Source organism: Barbatula barbatula (assembly GCF_947034865.1).
Source record: "Barbatula barbatula genome assembly, chromosome: 1".
NCBI classification, from domain to species: domain Eukaryota; kingdom Metazoa; phylum Chordata; class Actinopteri; order Cypriniformes; family Nemacheilidae; genus Barbatula; species Barbatula barbatula.
Genome location: NC_136766.1, coordinates 6,759,973 through 6,777,902, shown reverse-complemented (window position 1 = coordinate 6,777,902; position 17,930 = coordinate 6,759,973). Strand labels below are relative to the sequence as shown.

The following is a 17,930-nucleotide window of genomic DNA, read 5'->3' as shown; positions in this document are numbered from 1 at the left end:
ACTGGTTCCCCTGGTAGGACCTGGGTTTTCCGAAGGTTTTTTCTCCATTGGAGTTTTGGATTCCTCACCGTACCGTTTTGCACTGTTTGCCTTACCGGGGGGACTGCTGACATCAGCTTTAAAATTTAAAGTTGTCGTATTTATTAATATAACTGGAAACAAATGGAATGGAACATTCTGCAAAATTTATTTAGTATATAGGAATTTAAAGTCTGTATAATATTGAACCTGTGTTTCTCTGTGATAACCACGCTGAGTGTGCGCGTGCGTGTGTATTTTGTGCTGTGTGTGGATTTGTGTTTTACGCATGTGGATGTGTATTAACGTTTATGCGTGTCTGTTTTCTTTGTGTTTTCACTTTTGTTGTTTATACATGTATAACTTGAATGTTTGCTAATAGTCAATCTGGTTCATGTACAACTGTTTTGTAACAATGAAAACTGTAAATTGCGCTATTTAAACAACGTTGACTTGACTTTTATTTCTACTGCAGAACACTAGAGGAATTTCAAGAATGCTGGAAACTAAGCAACGTTGGCCCCCATTGACTTTCTTGTGTTGATACAAAATCAATGAGACATTTCTCAAAATATCTTCTTTTGAGTTCATATACAGGTTTTAAATGACATGAGGGTAAATAAATGATGACATATTTTCTTTAAGGCCAGAAACAAAAGAGTAAATTGGCTGTATTGTTTATTCTATTGATGTACTAGCAATAAGTGGAAAATCAGGAGGCTGTAGGTACATCTGAAACATTCAAATATTCAACAGATTATTTTAGTGAGACATTAGACTAGATATTTTAACACCACGCTTTATTTTATTATTCATGTATGAGTTAATGGTAATTTGAGGGCGATGAGATTGAAGTCATGAGCATTTTTCTATTTATGACTTTATCACACAAAATCGTATACTGTAGGTGAATTTGACACAAATAAAAATGAAGAACAAATAAGAATGAGCACTACACCGCTATTTACTAATGTGCTTTTTGGCAGCCACATTAACTGCTGCTTGTTATACAGCCATTGTTGAGCTATCATCATTGATCTATGAGGCTTATACGAACATCCATTAGGTAGGCCGGTGAAAATCAAGTCAGTATTTAGTCAATCTTAAAGCCATGTGCAAGTTAAATGCATTACTTTGTGTAGCAAAAATCTCGATATTGTTAGGACTCTGTCCTTCCTGTCTCGAGCTTTCTAGCTCCCTGGGCAGAGTCATGACATTGCCACGTCTTTCGGGTTTCTGTTGTGTTATGTGTGGAGACAGGTGGCTTTATGTTGTTACTTAATGCCACGTGTCTTCCTGTTATGTCTCAGCCCCACCCTCCTATCTCCTGTAGTTTCATTCCCATCGTCTGTTTTGTAATTCACCTCGTTAGGGTTTCATTCCCATCAGCTGTCACCACTCTCCCCATGTAATCACTCCTCGTTAGTGTCTCCCTTTATATGGTCTCAGTTTCTCTCTGTTCAGTGTTGGTGCATTGTCTTTGTCTTTATCATATGTCTTTGTCTAATGTGGATGTCTATGTTGAGCTGTGACTGGGGATTACACGACTCCAGGCAAATAGTTTGTGGACTTATTATTTTATTATTAAGGACTTTGTTTCCTTTTGTCCCCCTCGTTGGAGGTGTTTGTTTTTTCTAGTGTTTTTGTTCATGTTTACCCCCTTGCGGGTGTTTTATTTAATAAACATTTTTTGTTATACCTTCGTCTGCCTGCATCTGGGTTCTGTCCAAAACCATTTCGTGACAGATATATATATAGCGTTGAGATAAATTGAGTAACTCTACCGTGCTGGACTGGACCAAAATGTGTTAATAAAAATTGTCCTTGCAGTCCGCATCAATTAAATGTGTTCAGCATATTGCTGATAAAACAAAGGTTCAAAATATTGAAACAAAATGCTGTTTTGTGCTCTGAATATTTCAAATATGATATACTGTGGGGATTTTAACAGAAATAAAGTTTGTGGTACTTGCAGGACTGTAAAAATCCCATCAAAAAACAGATAAAGTACTTCATTTATTTTGAAGACCGTTAATGCTAAAATTGAATTAAATGCCGTGCAAAATGTAAAATACAGGTAAGACAACTGTAAAGACTTCATATTTAATACAGCATACTGTGCCCTGTTTTCAAGTTTGAGGATACAGCAGATTTTCCAAAAGCCTGTTTATTTTCCCAAACCTTTACAAAGCAAGCGGAATGTACATTTTGTTGGCTTGTATAAAACGCACACCATACCAGAATTTAAAATAGAGACACTGAGTTACATTTTAACTGAGAACAAAAGGTCTTCTTGCTAACAGAGCTATGCCAACAACTCATCAAAATACAGCACTTGAGATTAAACAGGTCTGAGGGCAGTTTATGATCTTATCAGAGGAGTTCAAAGAGGACTAAAAGCATGATCTTTCTCAACAAGGGCATCAATCGTTGTTCAATGAAACAACCCGCAGGACTTTCAAACCTTGACAAACAAGTATACAGCTATATAAATATTCAAATCTGAATGTGTCTGTTATTCTCATATATTAATATGAAATAATCCTTGCTGCTTTGCTTGTCGGTAGATATTAATTGAAAGAAATAGCGTACGACACATGTGTATAGCGTTGTGTCTCTCCCACCTTTGACACCTGTGGTACCTTTTACAAATCAGTGTTGTCTTTTCCAGAACCTACCAACTACCAAAAATAAATAAAAATACAGCTGGTGAAGTTTGCATAGCGGAACAAATGCCATTGAGCTGAGCAGAAATGATAACGGAAAGCTCTCTTCAGGTGTCACAGACCACCACGGCTCTAACAAACAGATGTGATAGACGGGCATTACACACAGCCTGCCTGGTCAAATTGTGTCTGGATTCTCTGCAGGGGCTGGATCTTGCACGCCAGCTCTTTCATTTCTTGATTTCATTCCCTGCTCTTTTTCCTGTCATCTTCTGTGCCCCTTTGCACCTATACATCTATAAATAAATGCAAAAAAAATCATGCATGTTTCCTACATGGCTTTGGGAAAAGCTGCATCTCCTGTGACTCGGCTCCTTTGTCGGACCTCCTAACCTAATGGAAAAGCACCCGAGCTGGATAAAGTCTGAGTGTGGCGTTATGAATAAATAACAGGAAGATGATAAGGGACAGAGAACTGCTCATTACTTACAACCAGAATCAAGTTCTTAGGTTTCAGTGCGGGCCATTGTAGGTCATTCATCATCAAAAAAGTAATAGCAGCAGGATGCATTCTGGATGTAAGCGTGTCATGAAAGCTTATGACCACTTGAGAAGACAGGACAGGATGATTATAAAGACGTCACGCCTTTGATGACATGAAATTCATTTTTTACGTAGAATGTCATTGGGTCATTTTTCATCCGTTTGAGTAGGTGACACTGACAATGGGTCCTGTGGTGATATGACATGAACTTGGATGGGAAAGGACATTTCTTTGTGATAGATAGAAATGTTTTGTTTAACATTACCTAAACATTTTTGTTTCTCTTACAAAGGAGATTCACGAATGGTTTACTGATGAAGAACATTATATTTCAATGATTGATGGAATAAAGGGTAGATTTGTACAGGTATATGTAAAATTGGTCTCACTGTAAATAGCATATTTATTGCAAAATGTGATTGAAGTGTAAACTATAAGTCAAGTCAAGTCAGCTTTATTTATAGCGCTTTTTACAATTTTCATTGTTACAAAGCAGCTGTACAAGAAAACATTGACTATAAGTAAAACATAAAAGGTTATGGAAGTCAAAACACAGGTCAAATATCAGACACACAATAAATTCCTATATGCAGTGTTAATAAAATAGAACTATAAAATTCTGTGAAGAAACACCCCAATGCACGTGGGACAATACAGGTCAAACGATAACAACAATCTAATACAATTTCTAAAAACAACTCCAAAATTTGTTGAAAGATATATTTCAGTCAAATAGCATCTAAACTGTTCAATTGTTGTCCTACATTGATATGCTAGTGTCACGTCTCTTGTACGGCTTCGTCTTGTCTTTCTTCTCAATTTTTCGAAAAGGTAGAAGAAAAATATATAACAATTGTTCCACAGTTTGTTTTAATCGTTGAGCTCATAAACGACACTTCTGCTGTTGTTAACTCATATACATTTATTTTAAGAGCAAATCTTGTTTACTTATTATTTGATAAACGATTTTCACAAAATTCCATTTTTGTCGTATTTTGAGCCACCTTTTTGATGTATAATGTAATGCCTGGCCCCCAACCCAAACCAGCTGAGAAGGACTTCTTAACAGACTTTTTAATTTTCGTGTTGAAAAAATGTTGTGAAGCAAGGCCAGGGCCTTTTGCAAAGACAGTTATTTTCAATAGCTCTTTATGCCTTTCGCTGGTTTCCATGGTGATCTTTTTTCTTGGCTTTCGCTTAATGGAAGACAATTATTGCAGAAAAATCATTGACATGGCAAAGCTAGGGCTTACTGTAATATTAGAGCTACATCATTTTTATGATTGCCGCTTTCTTAGAACCCGGTTCCTATTCACTGAAGTTTTCAAAAGAAAGAATAGAGACAGGCCCTAACTGCACTTTCTCTGGTACTCAAAAGAACACAGAACTGACACACGAACATTTTAATATGACATGTTTGACCGTTTATCCATACATCACTGTATTTTCAATTATGTCATAATGTCTCGAAAGTGTACACACACAGATGTGCAGCGGATGAGAAAAGGATAACAAACTGGGGCTCCATCTGATCCGTCGCTTCAGGGACGTTTCAGGTTAACTGTTTGAACTGTTCAACCTTTTTGTGAATCTAAATGAATACTCCGAAAAAATCCTTTGAGTCTTTAAAGGAACAGTTTACCCCCCAAAAATCTGTCATTGTTTAAATCAAAATAATTTTCCCATGTTATTTAAAACTTGACTCTTTCTTCTGTGGAAAATGGAGAAATGGCTCGGTGGTTTTGTGTCCATACAATGGATGTCAATGGGGCCCAGTGCTGTTTGGTCACCAACCTACTTAAAAATATCTTCTTTTACAGTCTAAAGAAGAAAGAAAGTCATACAAGCTTGCAATGACACGGGGATGATTAAGAAATAAAATCATTTTTGGGTAAACAATCGTTTTAAGGACTAAAAGCCTCGGTTCCCATTTACCTTTAGTGCAGGTCAAAAAATTGCAGAATCATCCTATGATATGATATATTTTTTTAGTTTGTCTTTTTGAATTGCACTTTTGAATGCATGTCCTATAGAAGAGTAATAGACAGTACACAAACAACTCTTTTTTTATATTTCATTGTTAAAAGACCAGACATTTCTGGCCTTTGGAAAGGTTTTGTCCCTTGTACTCTAAAGATAAACTTTGTGAGGCAGAACATTTTCCTCGCTCTTCTGATTCTTTGGCCTAATTGTGCTTGATGATTCATCTGTTGAATTGCTGTGCTTTCATGTATTGCTGGGCACTTATTATAGGCAGAGTCTCCGATCCAATAGCCAGCACAGTACATGCACTATGAATGAGCACATGCGTCTACTTTGGAGAAAAGCTTGTACGGAGGTAATTATCACAAATTGAATATGTTCATTCAGCTCTATATCATATATGTGATGTCTAAGTGTATTTTAAAGCAACTTAAGTATACAGTAGTTGGACAGACTGTATAGTGAGTTTGTGGATCTGTGAAGCAAACTGTTGTTTAGAGTGACAGGTTGATGGTTAATATAGGAACACATTGTGCCGAGGAAGTGAGTCATCACGGAGATGGTAATTTTGTATCTTTTGACTAAGTAGTAGAGATGAACAAATGTACTTTCAATCTGATACGCTTTAGAGCAGATGGTATTTCATGTGTAAAAGCAGGAATTGCAGGACAGAATGACATTGGCGGATTTGCATTACTTAGTATTGGCACAGTGACCACCAGAAAGGCAACAGTCATCTAAGAAATGTAGAGATCCATTACTTCTAATGAGTTTAATGAATCAGCTTAACTAGACACAATGTGCCTCATTCATGAAACACGAGCAGAATACATTTTTGTGTAAATCGTTCGTAAAGTCGTTCTGACATAAATTTTCGTATTCATGGAAACGTTCGTATTTTCAAAATGTTAGTTGGTACGAAAGGAATTTACATGCGCTCCCTAACACGTGTAAAGGGTGTGTAAAATATAGACAAACTGATGTGTCTTTTAGACAAACTGATGGGTTTTGATGCACTATGTATCTTAGTGATATTTCAGAAGTGCTTTTGCCCTGTTTTTCTTTCGTTTTTTGCTCTTTAATTTTGGGTAAAACAGGTCCCTTTTTAAACAGCCGTCCAATCACAGTGGAGGAGGGGCGGGACAAACACTACATTGTCAAACCATCATACACAACAATGGAGTAGTTAATATTGCTATTGTTTTGGTGGACACATGTTAATTTAGTTATTTATTGCTAGGCCATATAGCCTCATATGCATGTATGCAATATAAGGTGGCAATCCCGAGAGGATTCCACAGCATTCCTGTAATTCATAGGCAGGGGTTTATGCTAATATGCACTATTATGAATGTGTGTGTATCCACGTGTTATTTACGAATTATTGGAATTCAGTAACATTAATACACATGGTTTACTATCAAACCTGATGCTGACTAAGTATTTACAAATCCGGAAGAGATTTTTCGAGAAGATCAGTTTAACATACAAATTACTCATTTATTTACGAGTGTTTTGTGAATGAGTCCCAATGGGCAAAAAGTTTAACTTTTATTGGATATATTTTTAACCCTTGAGCAGTTATAAGGTTATTTAAAACCTAGGTTACTGCATATTTGCTCCATGATCTTGCACATGGTCATTGTTTGTTATGATGGCCATGTGCTCTCCTGTCTTAACCCCGCGCCCTCATTTCCTTGTCTAGTGTCCCGCCTGTTAACTGTCCCCTCCACCTGCCTAGTGTAATCATCCCTTGTTTGCTCCCCTATTTAGTGTCCTTGTGTTTGCTGTACTGTGCCATTTCATTTTGGTTGTTTGCTACGTTTACATATTACCTGGTTCCAGTATTCCCAGTCTTGTCAAATTCCTGTGAAGTGTTTAGTTAAGTTTATACTGATCTCTCTAGTTTTTGAGCCCTTGTTGGAAGTCTTTGTTTTGCATTTTATTTGTAGTTTGGATTGATTTGTTATCCTTTTCCCCATTGTGGGTCTTTATTTTGTAAGTAAAGGTTTTACGTTTTTGAACCCGCACTTGGGTTCTATTTCCTGACTGTCATGAACGGTCGTGGTGGAAGAACCCAAGTGCAGGCAACGGTACTGAAACAAGACTTTAATGGAAGAGGAGGAAGAAGAGGAAGACGAGGAAGAGGAGGAAGATGAAGAGGAGGAGGAAGATGGAGAAGAGGGAGAAGATGAAGAAGAAGAGGAAGAAGAAGAAGAATAGGAAGAAGAAGAAAAAGAAGAAGAGGAAGAAGGAAGAAGAAGAAGAAGAATCCTGCCTGATTCTGCCCCAAGATCAAGAAATACCTGACATGAGCAGAATCATGACACCTGACGATCCTGACAGGTATTCTATCCGCGCCAATTAATTGAATATACTCTTAATGTAAGTCAGTAATTATTATTTGACAGTTTATTTCAAGATTTTGAAGCTCAGAAGTAACAGACATGGACCAAAAACCACAAAATTATCATAAGAGGGATCTGTCATTCATTGATGCTTCCACGTAAATTTAGATGTCTTGCAAAATTGTATTTGTATATGATGTTGAACACACATTATATCTGGAGTCAAACACTCAGAGATGGGTGTCAAGAAGCCCACATAAAAGTTACAAGTTAGCACATAATCTGTCACATCTTATTACTGTTGACTGCAACATGCCACAGAGATACCCGAGGCCAGCTAATATTTCCGCAGAGTGGAGCTTGAGTTTAAAAAATGCTTTTAAGTCAGCTCCCCAGGCTTCTTATGTAAGGCCAAATCTGTTTTGTGTATTCGTTCCATTCCAATGACAATGCCGGTTTTTCAAGCCAAGTCTGAATGTCACAAGAAAAAGACAGTCTTCCTCGAAAGGGAAAAAGTCCCATCACTGATCAGAACATTTTTGTAAAACACTTGCCATCGGTAGCAATATCTACCTTTATGTGGTTTTCTGTGTTACAGTGAGAGTATGATGGGTATCATTACCCAATGGATGATGAGGAAAATGCATTTTCACCATTTTAATGTTACATTATACTCCCTTTGAGATGTAGCGATGAACAGAATAGCTCTGTTAACCATCTATCTTCATTCATGCTGCTCTGGTTGTGAGTCTGTTGTGAGATCTGTTGTTATTCATGACAGAATTTAGTCATGTGCCAGAAATGACACCCATTTTTGGGTGGGGTATTCCTTTGTCATTTTTGCGATGATCTATTGATATAAATGCAATGTAATATACGTAGCTATGCCTTCGGATGTGTATAAACTTACACCCCTGGGGAGGGTGGAGATTTCCTTGACTGTACCTTTAATTTAAGGTAACTTCCTTATTCGAACAAGAGGAACAACATTCTTTTTGAGCTTTTGGTAAATCAAACTGTCACTGAACAAAGTTGTGTATATACAGACCCGGAGAGAGTCAAACTTTGCTATTTCATCTAAAGTTATCATACAGAAGGTGAGTTTGATTTAAGTCTTTCACATAAAATCTGCTTTTTTGGTTTGCACCGTATGTATTGAATATCAGCAAAGTCATTACTATATTAGGCTTCACGAACTGCACTTTTGTTAAAGGGATATTTTTTAAACATACTAAGGGAGCGTTTACATTACACTGTTTTCAATGAGAGGGGAAAACCTATACGTTTACATTCTCGTTGTGGTTTTAATGCAATGAACATTGTTCTGTTCCTTGTCACAGGATGCCTGTGAGTGTGTCCCAGGATGAAGGGGTGACCGTAATTACCATCACCTCAAATCCAAAAAGCAATTGGCCCATATTGTGTCAGATTCTGGGTAATCTGTGCCACATGCCAATGTGTTTATTACCTCAAAATGTCAAAAAAGAAACGATGTTCGTCGAAACTACATTAGGGGTGAGCCAGACACCGATACACTGACATGACCGCTGACATTACTGTGACCCTGGCAAGCTGCGGTACAAACAAGCATTCAAACACTTGTTGGGTGCATTTATTAGACAATACTGTATGTAAATTGTCTGACTTTTGGATTGTTCATTGTGACTATTGTCTTACATTATGAGATCCATGCTAATTGGTTGTGTGTAAAATACTTTGTTCTCACTTTCTTCAGATCGTGCAGGTTATAATAGGAATCCTCAATATCATAGCAGGGATCTTGTTTCTACACTGGGGAATAAGTGACTACGTTATGATGTGGAATACCCCCTTTTGGCTTGGTGGGGTGGTAAGAAATGTGTCTCATTCTGCTTACGGTCTTTCTTCAGTTGGTTTGCAAAACCCTATGCACTATTTGAGCTTGTTTTGATTACCTTTTAGTTTCTCACATCTGGAATCCTGACTATTCTTTTACTCTACTTTGGAAGCTATGGTGTGGTAAGTGTGTATTAAATCACATCTTACATTCTGTAGCTTGGTTTGACACCTAAGTTGTTTCGGGTTTTGGTACATGCATTGCAGGCATGTGTTGTTTTTGTATTACAGTGTGCCGTTGCTGTGATTTTGAATGAAGCCAGTGGTTTACTGGCTTTGATAGGTGTTGCACTGTATTCATGGGACTTGGTGATCACAAGCTCTTTCTCAGCAGCGTTTACTCCAGAACAGAGGATGGACACTGAGTCCTTTCTGTGCATTAAGGATGGGATTGCGGTAATGAATATTTTTAATAGGTTATTCAATGGTTCTCAACTGGTGAGTTTCAATTAAAAACTGGTTTTAAGGAGTTTCATTTGTTTTTTGTCATCGAAGGTTGAGGGTTAAACAAAAACTATGAACAAAAACCACAAATTGAACTTCTGAGGTTTTCTCAGATACTGATTTAGACTTCTTACCCTCATACATTTTACACATATACTGTATATTACATTCCCCTTAACACTGATGTTATTCTCCGTTGCTAAATTAATCACAATATTAAAGGAACAGTTCACACAAAAACTGCTGTCTTCATTTACTCACCCTCAAGTTCCCAATCTGTATAAACGTATTTGTTCTGCTTAACACAAAAATATATTTGGAAGAATGCTTGTAGCCGAACAGTTCCTGCATTGACTACCATTGACTGTTTTATTGTTCTGTTAAACACAAAAGAAGATATTTTGAAGAATGTAGGACAGCAAACAGTTCTGGGGCACCTACCATTGTCATTTCTCCTACTATGGTCGTCAATGAGGTCCAAGAACTGTTACAAGCATTCGTCCAAATATCTTTCTCTTTATTCAACCAAACAAAGACATTTACAGACTTGAGGGTGAGAAATTCATGACAGAATGTTCAACTTTTTTTAACAGTGCGTAACATCTAGATCACAAAGCAAAACCAGTTGAGAACCTCTGGTGTAAGACTTCGCTATACAAACTTGCCTTATTCGGGACTCTATTCCACCTCTAGATGACCCGTGGAACTCTAGACATCACGATGATAGTTTTTACCATCCTTCAGTTCTGCGCAAACATCACTATGGTGGTCATGTCAGTGAGAGGATGTGTTCTGAATTATGTGAGTGCAAAAACATAAGATCACTGTCACAAGTAAAACGGATAAACTCACACCATAATGATGTCTAAAATCTTCTTTGAGGACTAAGGTTTGCTTTTGGTTTTGCAGGATGACCCTCAACTTCACAAGCTGCCCCCCGAAGAGATCACTGGAAATCCTGAGTGTTAGAGGAAACAAGATGCACAAACATAAAAGGCTAAATGTTTTTGAAGCTGTTTTTCTTTTGTAGTAGATAGGCAGATCATTTCTATTGCTCGGTGCTGCCTATATCACTAAATTTGACAAAATCGCCTTAATAAAGCGCCTTTTATCGTCTACCCTCACAGCACTTCAAAACAGCAGAAGTTCACATGTATGAATGTCGTGGTCTTGAATTAGTTGAGATATATATATATACACAGTATTTTACGTGGTTGTATACAGGAATTCTAAACTTAAATGTATTGATATGCCAAATACATAAACAAATTATGCAAAATAGCATATCAATTTTTTATCTATAATACGTGTATTATGCCCATCCCTGGATTAAACTGAGAGATTGAACAAGACACAGAAGGGTAAATTGACATGTACAGTCATAGCCGCAGGGAGTGCCGTAACATCTAGATCTCAAAGCTTAACCAGTTGAGAACCTCTGGTGTAAGACTTTGCTATACAAACTTGTATCGACGGCAGGGGGTGATGTCGAGCGAACGCAAAACTGAAACAGTGTGTTCTTTTACATTACAGATCATTAAGGTCTGACTTAAGACTTAACATTTATTTGGTTAGGGGTGTAGGGCTTTAATATCTCAATAAGCTCAAAGTTGCCATAATTAAAAAATATTTATAAATATAATGATTTGCAAAACAATAATGAGCTGAGGTGCAAATAGTAACGTTATCTGCCTCTTTTTATGAGTATAAATACTAACAACTTAGTAGTAAAATAAAATACACTTATTTTTCGGTTCGTGGAAAAAACATTGCTGCCTTGCGTGGGCAATTTGTACTTCATGTATATAGACACTCAGTAAAAGAAAATGTTTAATCAAAAATAAATATAATACATTTGATCAATGTGTCTATTCACTAATATCCATTATAACGGTACTGTTTTTGTTTTAATAACGTTATTGTTACAAAGACAAAACAAGTGTCTCATGACGTCACGGCGTTAGTGAAGGTAAAGTGCCACGAGCAGATTTGTCTAAGTGGCACAAAAACATTTTCTTTATGTTTAATGTCCTCATGCAGCGTCAACCCAGAAAGAAAGGCCCCTTTTGGAGTTTTGCATTCAGGCCAGCAGTAATGTAAGGCACTTATTTCTTTATTTGAGACGGCTTGATTTGAATGATAGTTTGTAACTCAGCAGATTTGGGTCACCATTGACTCCCATACTATTCTTTTGTCCAACTATGGAAGTCAATGGTTACCCGAAATGGCTTAGTTTTTTTCGCAAGACTCAATTTCCCAATAAAGTTTGCTCTATGAATAGAGTATAGGCAAGTTATCAAGAAGTTAACCAATGCAGTGTTTTTGAGTCATTGACACTTACTTTAGTTTATGCTACAGATGTTGTTAAGTTTTGTGTCCCATAATAAAATAAATCTTTAAAAATGTAAGGCAATCACTTTCCTCAATTTTTCAAAGTAATACTAACTAATGACATTTTACAGAACAAGGCCGTGTTCACACTTGACTTCGGTTTTTAGTAAAAAAACACTTGCAGCGTTGTGGTTACAAATAACCGCCGGCGATGTTCAGGCAGCATGATGTAGGGCATTTTTTTCAGAAAAGTTCAACTTTTTTCAACCTCAAAAGATGCTCTGGCATTTAAATATAGCACTCAGGAGTTTTTTGGTAACACGGTTTATTCCATAACATTAGAATGCAAGTCCCCATTTCTACAACTAAATATAACCACATATTTAACATGATTTCATTTCCCTTATTTAAGTACTCTTTTTTCTTTTAAACTCTTCTACATTGATGCTTTCAAGTGTGAGAAACAATTAAAATTTTGAAAAGCACTATAAAAAATAATTTATATTGAAGTTATGCCATTATACTGTATAAACATCAGCACAGGTGTCACGGTGGTGGCAGAAGAACCCAAGCGCAGGACTTTAATAAATACACACAAAAGACCCACAATAGGGAAAACTACAACAAAACACGAACTTGAAAGAAAACAAATTTACACAAAGGGGAAAAATAAGAAAGCAGGATAACTAACTTACTACTTTAACAACAGACACAAGACTAAATACTACAAACAACATCAAGGCATGGGGCAAGGAAATCCAACTGGCAAGGTAGTCCAACAGGGCGATGACACGAACGACAAGGCAACATAGCAAAACGAACAACCACAAGACAGCAAACACAAGGACATTAAATTGGGAAACTAACAAAGGATTATTAACAAGGGACACAAGCTTAAAGTCATCATACATAAACAATGACCATGCGCTGGCACACAAAACACGTGGGACTGTCAGGACCCTGCCACAAGACTAGAAAAGCATGACAAGGAGGGCAGGATCCTGACAAAAGGTTTCTAAATATATAGTACACTCTTAGAAAATGGGGTGGTACCCGTTCCAAAAAATACACTTTTGCACTTAAAGAGTCCATTTTAGTTCCTTTTTGATGCTCGTGATCATAGGAGAACCACTTTTAGTGATATATATATTTCCACCATTATATAACCACCATTTCTTGAGGGTTCTTTGGGGGTGACTAAGGTGGAACTGTATATAGCACCGTTTCCATATAAGAACCCTGTATGGTTCTTCAGCGGTTCTAAATAGCATCACGTCATCCCAAAGAATTGCAGAAGAACACCGAAACACCAAAATATGGTTCTATATTGCACTAAAAGTGGTCCCCCTGTGATCCCCTGTGAGTTTTTTTAGAGTGTAAGAACAGCAAAACATTCAGGTTAAACATTATTTCATACATCTGTACTTTGTTGCAGGATGAAGGGGTGACAATGACCATCATATTAAATCCCAAAAGTGTTACACTTTATATTAAGGTACACAAATTCAACATGAACTACTTGCTTATTAAACCCGTTAACTGTCACCGTTCCATATATGGAACACCTGAGTTTGCTTCAATATTGTGCATGTCATTTCGAATCGAATCACGACAAACTAAATATCTTTGGAAAGGTCTAAGACTCTAGAATAAAAGAAATTATTTAGGAAGAGTAATTGTTTCTTTTTTATGAAGAGTGTGCTTAGATTTTTTTAATGTCCTTTCACTTGTCACCTTTCCGTATACGGAACACTCACGTTTGCTTCCATATTTTTGTGAAAATTCGAATCTAATTATGACAAACTATATATCGTCGGAAAGGTCTGAGATTACATATTTAAATATCTAAAATACATATTTCATCATTGTTTTATAAAATAAAGTATGTAGGAAGTTTAATCGATGCATAAAGACAAAGTGATACATAAATGATTCATAAATTAGTGTGCATCAAAAGTATAGTTTAATACAAATGTATTGTTTTTATGTTGTTTGTGTGCTGGTTTTTAATTGTGTCTGTTAATTGGAAGAGTAAAAAAAGCATCTCAATGTCTTTTGTGGTCAAATTGTTGTTCAAGTGTTAAAACTAATGGAAACCTATGGGCCCCCTAAAGGATTTTGGTGGTATGGCGGCTAAAAAACTTTATGCACATTGGTTGTATATTAGTATGCCTAAAGCACATGTTAATGCCTTATTCCGCATTACCTCATTCTACATCCCTTAATGCTTCCCAATACATAAAAACTACCTTATTAGCAATACTAAGAAGGTCATTAAGGCAAAAGTCTTGGTTAATAGTTAGTAAATTAGTGAGAATTGGTCCCTATTCTAAAGTGTGAGCCCAAAAACTAAATGGCCCGTATTGTGTCAGATTCTGTGTAATGTGTGCTACAGTCCAGCGTGTTTAAAGCTTCAGAATGTCAACCGGAAAATAAACCTACACCCAAAATCAACACTCGGGGTGATCTGAACACCAACATAAACATTATTGAAATATCCATTACTGCATATACAAAAAGTGTAATGTATTGAAATGCTTGTTAGGCCAAAGTGCATTTATAAGACAACACTGTATTTACAATAAATGAGGAACTGTTATACATTTTGATTCATGGCATTACAAACTGATGGTGTATATATTACTTCGTTCCTATATTATTTGAGATTATGCAGATTATAATTGGAATCCTCAACATCATAGCAGGGGTTTTGTATCCAAGGTCGGGCGCTCCATTTGGGCTTGGTGGCATGGTAAGAATTTTGCCTCGTTCTGCTTGTTCCTACGTTCACACTGTCAGATTTTAGGATTGACAACCGCATTTACTCACAGTTCTGTTAGAGAAGGAAAGCTGAGTTGCTATGTTTAAGTCCCTAATCTCCAGTCAGCAAAAAAAGAAAAATCATTTCATAATGAAGAGAAACAAAAACACTTGCTATGGGATGGATTCTTCAATCATGCTTTATTGGGGACAGATGTGCTATTACTTTTCTAAATATTTTGCTATCATGTTGGTTCACATTTTATTTCATCATCGGGAATCACAGCATTGTATCCTACTGTGAAGGTTTTAGTCTGGCAAATGTTTCATTCCTTTGACACTTTCTGGTTTTGAGAAATGGGTTTTTATATGTCAAATATAGCGAATTTCATTGTATTTGTAATGCAATGACAATAAAGAAATCAAAAGTCGCCTTAAACCACAAACTGGTGGTTTTCTTTCTTTCTTTCGTTTTTTTTCATTCTGTGTTTTGTGCATTGTTTTAGGATCTAGTTTTCGTTGTGGTTATGCTTGACAATAAACACTTTTTTTCTGGGCTGTTGTGGCACAGCCATTATTTATTTTCATAAAAGCATCTGTTATCGTCTTCCCTCACATGTTCTTCAAATCAAAGAGCATCACAAAAAGTCTGGAACGCAGCTATTTTGTTTTGTCTATGTGGAACAACACTGCATAGAAGCTCTGTCCCTACAATATACGGGAAACACAAAAACAAGAAGAACAGGTTGTGTTCATTCCGATAACCAACTTAATAGCAAAATGAAAATATTTTTGTTGTTTATTTAAAAAAACGTGTTTTGTTCTTCACTTCTAACTGTGTGTATCTGATAAATGCAATGGCGACCGTGACATACAAGTCAGCGTTCAATCCTACATCCAGGTCAAGCCTACAAACCGGACATGTGTACATGTTTTCATTTTTATTTTACATAAAAAATAAAGCTTTATTTTTACCATTGTGCACTGAGGCTTAAATTGTTGTTAAATATGCTCTAGAAACTGTATTTATTTTAATTTCATATAGATACAAAACATACAATACAAGTGTTCTTTAAAATATCTTCTTTTGTGTTCTGCAGAAGAAACAAAGTCTTACAGGTTTTAAATGTCAAGAGGGCGAGTAAATGATCATTTTGGGGTGATCTTTCACTTCCAACAAACTGCAACATTCTAAATTCTCATTTGCATTGATCCAACACCCGCCAACAGGGGTTCCCTATCGATACTTCACTCGTACTGCGTAGCAGGACGCTATGGGGAAAACTCCTTTTTCTCCGATGACTGAAGCAATTCAAAAGCGCAGTGAAAACTGCACGGTGATTGGTTGGAAAAAAGCAGAGCTTTGAACCAATCGTAGCGGAGCTGCCGGACCAATGGCGATGGCACCCGCCAAAATGGGCGGGGCTTATGGCTATATAAGCGGACACATCGCCGTAGGGTCTTCAGATCTCTTCTCCTTCAGCGACGACTCGTCTTCGCTTCCCGAGACTGACTGCTTCGCCGTCGAGAGAGCACCTGCAGCGGATTCGACCTTCGGCTCAGCGCCTTCGCTCCAGCGGATTCATCAGCGGCTTCGCTCCGGCGGCTTCTGTTGGCGTCTTCGCGTGTGAGCGGCTTAGCGATCCAGCCGGTCTTTTCCCGTTCGGTGGAAACGAACCGGAGGATGACGACGCCATGTCGTTAGCGGCTTCAGACGGGGAGGAGTTAGCGGGCTCGCTGGATGACCCCGCCCCCTCGCCGTCTCCAGAACCCGGCGGACACGCCCCTAGTGCGGACTCCGAGCTCTTCCGGGTCCTCACGAAGGCTGTCAACGAGCTGGGTTTGGAGTGGTCTCCCCCAGAGGAACCCTCTCGCAGCCGCTTGGACGAGTGGTTTTTGCCGGGGCGCCGTCAGGCTCCTCGTCAACGTAACTCACCGTTCTTTCCAGAAGTTCACGGCGAACTCACGAAGTCATGGCGCGCCCCCTACTCGGCCCGTCTTCGACCTTCTTCCTCCTCTGCGCTCACCTCCGTGGACGGCGCAGAGGAAAAAGGATACGAGAAGCTACCCCCCCTCGATGAGTCTGTGGCCGCACATCTGTGTCCGCCCGCCGCCATCGGATGGAGGGCTAAAGCGTCTCATCCTTCCAAGCCGTGCAGGACCACCTCGGCCCTCGCTGGACGCGCATACTCGTCCTCAGGCCAGGCGGCTTCAGCGCTTCACTCCATGGCTGTGCTCCAGGTCTATCAGGCCAAGCTCCTCCAAGGCATGGATGAGTCCGACCCTGACCCTGCGCTCTTCAGAGAGCTACGGAGCGCGACGGATCTTGCTCTACGCGCCACCAAGGCCACGGCCCAGGCGATAGGCAGATCCATGGCCAGCTTGGTGGTGCTTGAGCGTCATCTATGGCTGACGCTCACGGAGATCAAGGATGCGGATAAGGTCCCCTTCCTGGATGCTCCTATTTCCACGACCGGCCTCTTCGGACCGGCGGTGGAGGGTTTCGCAGAACGCTTCACGGCAGCGCAGAAGTCTTCGCAAGCCATGAGGCACTTTCTGCCTAAAAGACCCGGATCTCGGCCGGTGGCGAGCCATCCTAAGCCAGCCTCGACGCAACAGCCGGTAAGAACCCCTGCTGCTCAGAAGGCTTCGGGAGCTGACAACCGTCAGCGCTCCCGATCTGGACGGCGCTTCCCGCATCCTCAGCGACAAGGTCCCCGGCCAAAGATCACGCTGGACCCTGCGCCTCAGGCCCCATCCTGAGCCCCATGCGAGGAAGAGGAAGGCTACAGGGCCCGCTCCAGCCGGCCCTCCTTCAAAGACTGCTCTCATGTCTGCCAGGTCACCCCGTTCAGTTCCGGGTGCCGGCAAAAATGTTTTGTTAAAATGCAATGTTGTAAGTGCGGGGCCTTTTCTAACGCCCACACCACATTCTGCAAAATGTTTAATAAAACACAAACT

General features: G+C 38.8%; 1 protein-coding gene across 1 annotated transcript; it reads left to right on the top strand.

The window, feature by feature from the left end:
• Positions 1-8,527: 8,527 nt before the first annotated feature.
• LOC306902454 (uncharacterized protein) lies at positions 8,528-12,284 on the top strand. The gene is made up of 7 exons (XM_079471017.1): positions 8,528-8,656; positions 8,900-9,074; positions 9,295-9,408; positions 9,501-9,557; positions 9,666-9,830; positions 10,572-10,679; positions 10,788-12,284. The coding sequence occupies exons 2-7, from the start codon at positions 8,901-8,903 to the stop codon at positions 10,845-10,847; spliced, it is 678 nt and encodes a 225-aa protein (XP_079327143.1). The 5' UTR covers positions 8,528-8,656; position 8,900; the 3' UTR covers positions 10,848-12,284.
• Positions 12,285-17,930: the final 5,646 nt, after the last annotated feature.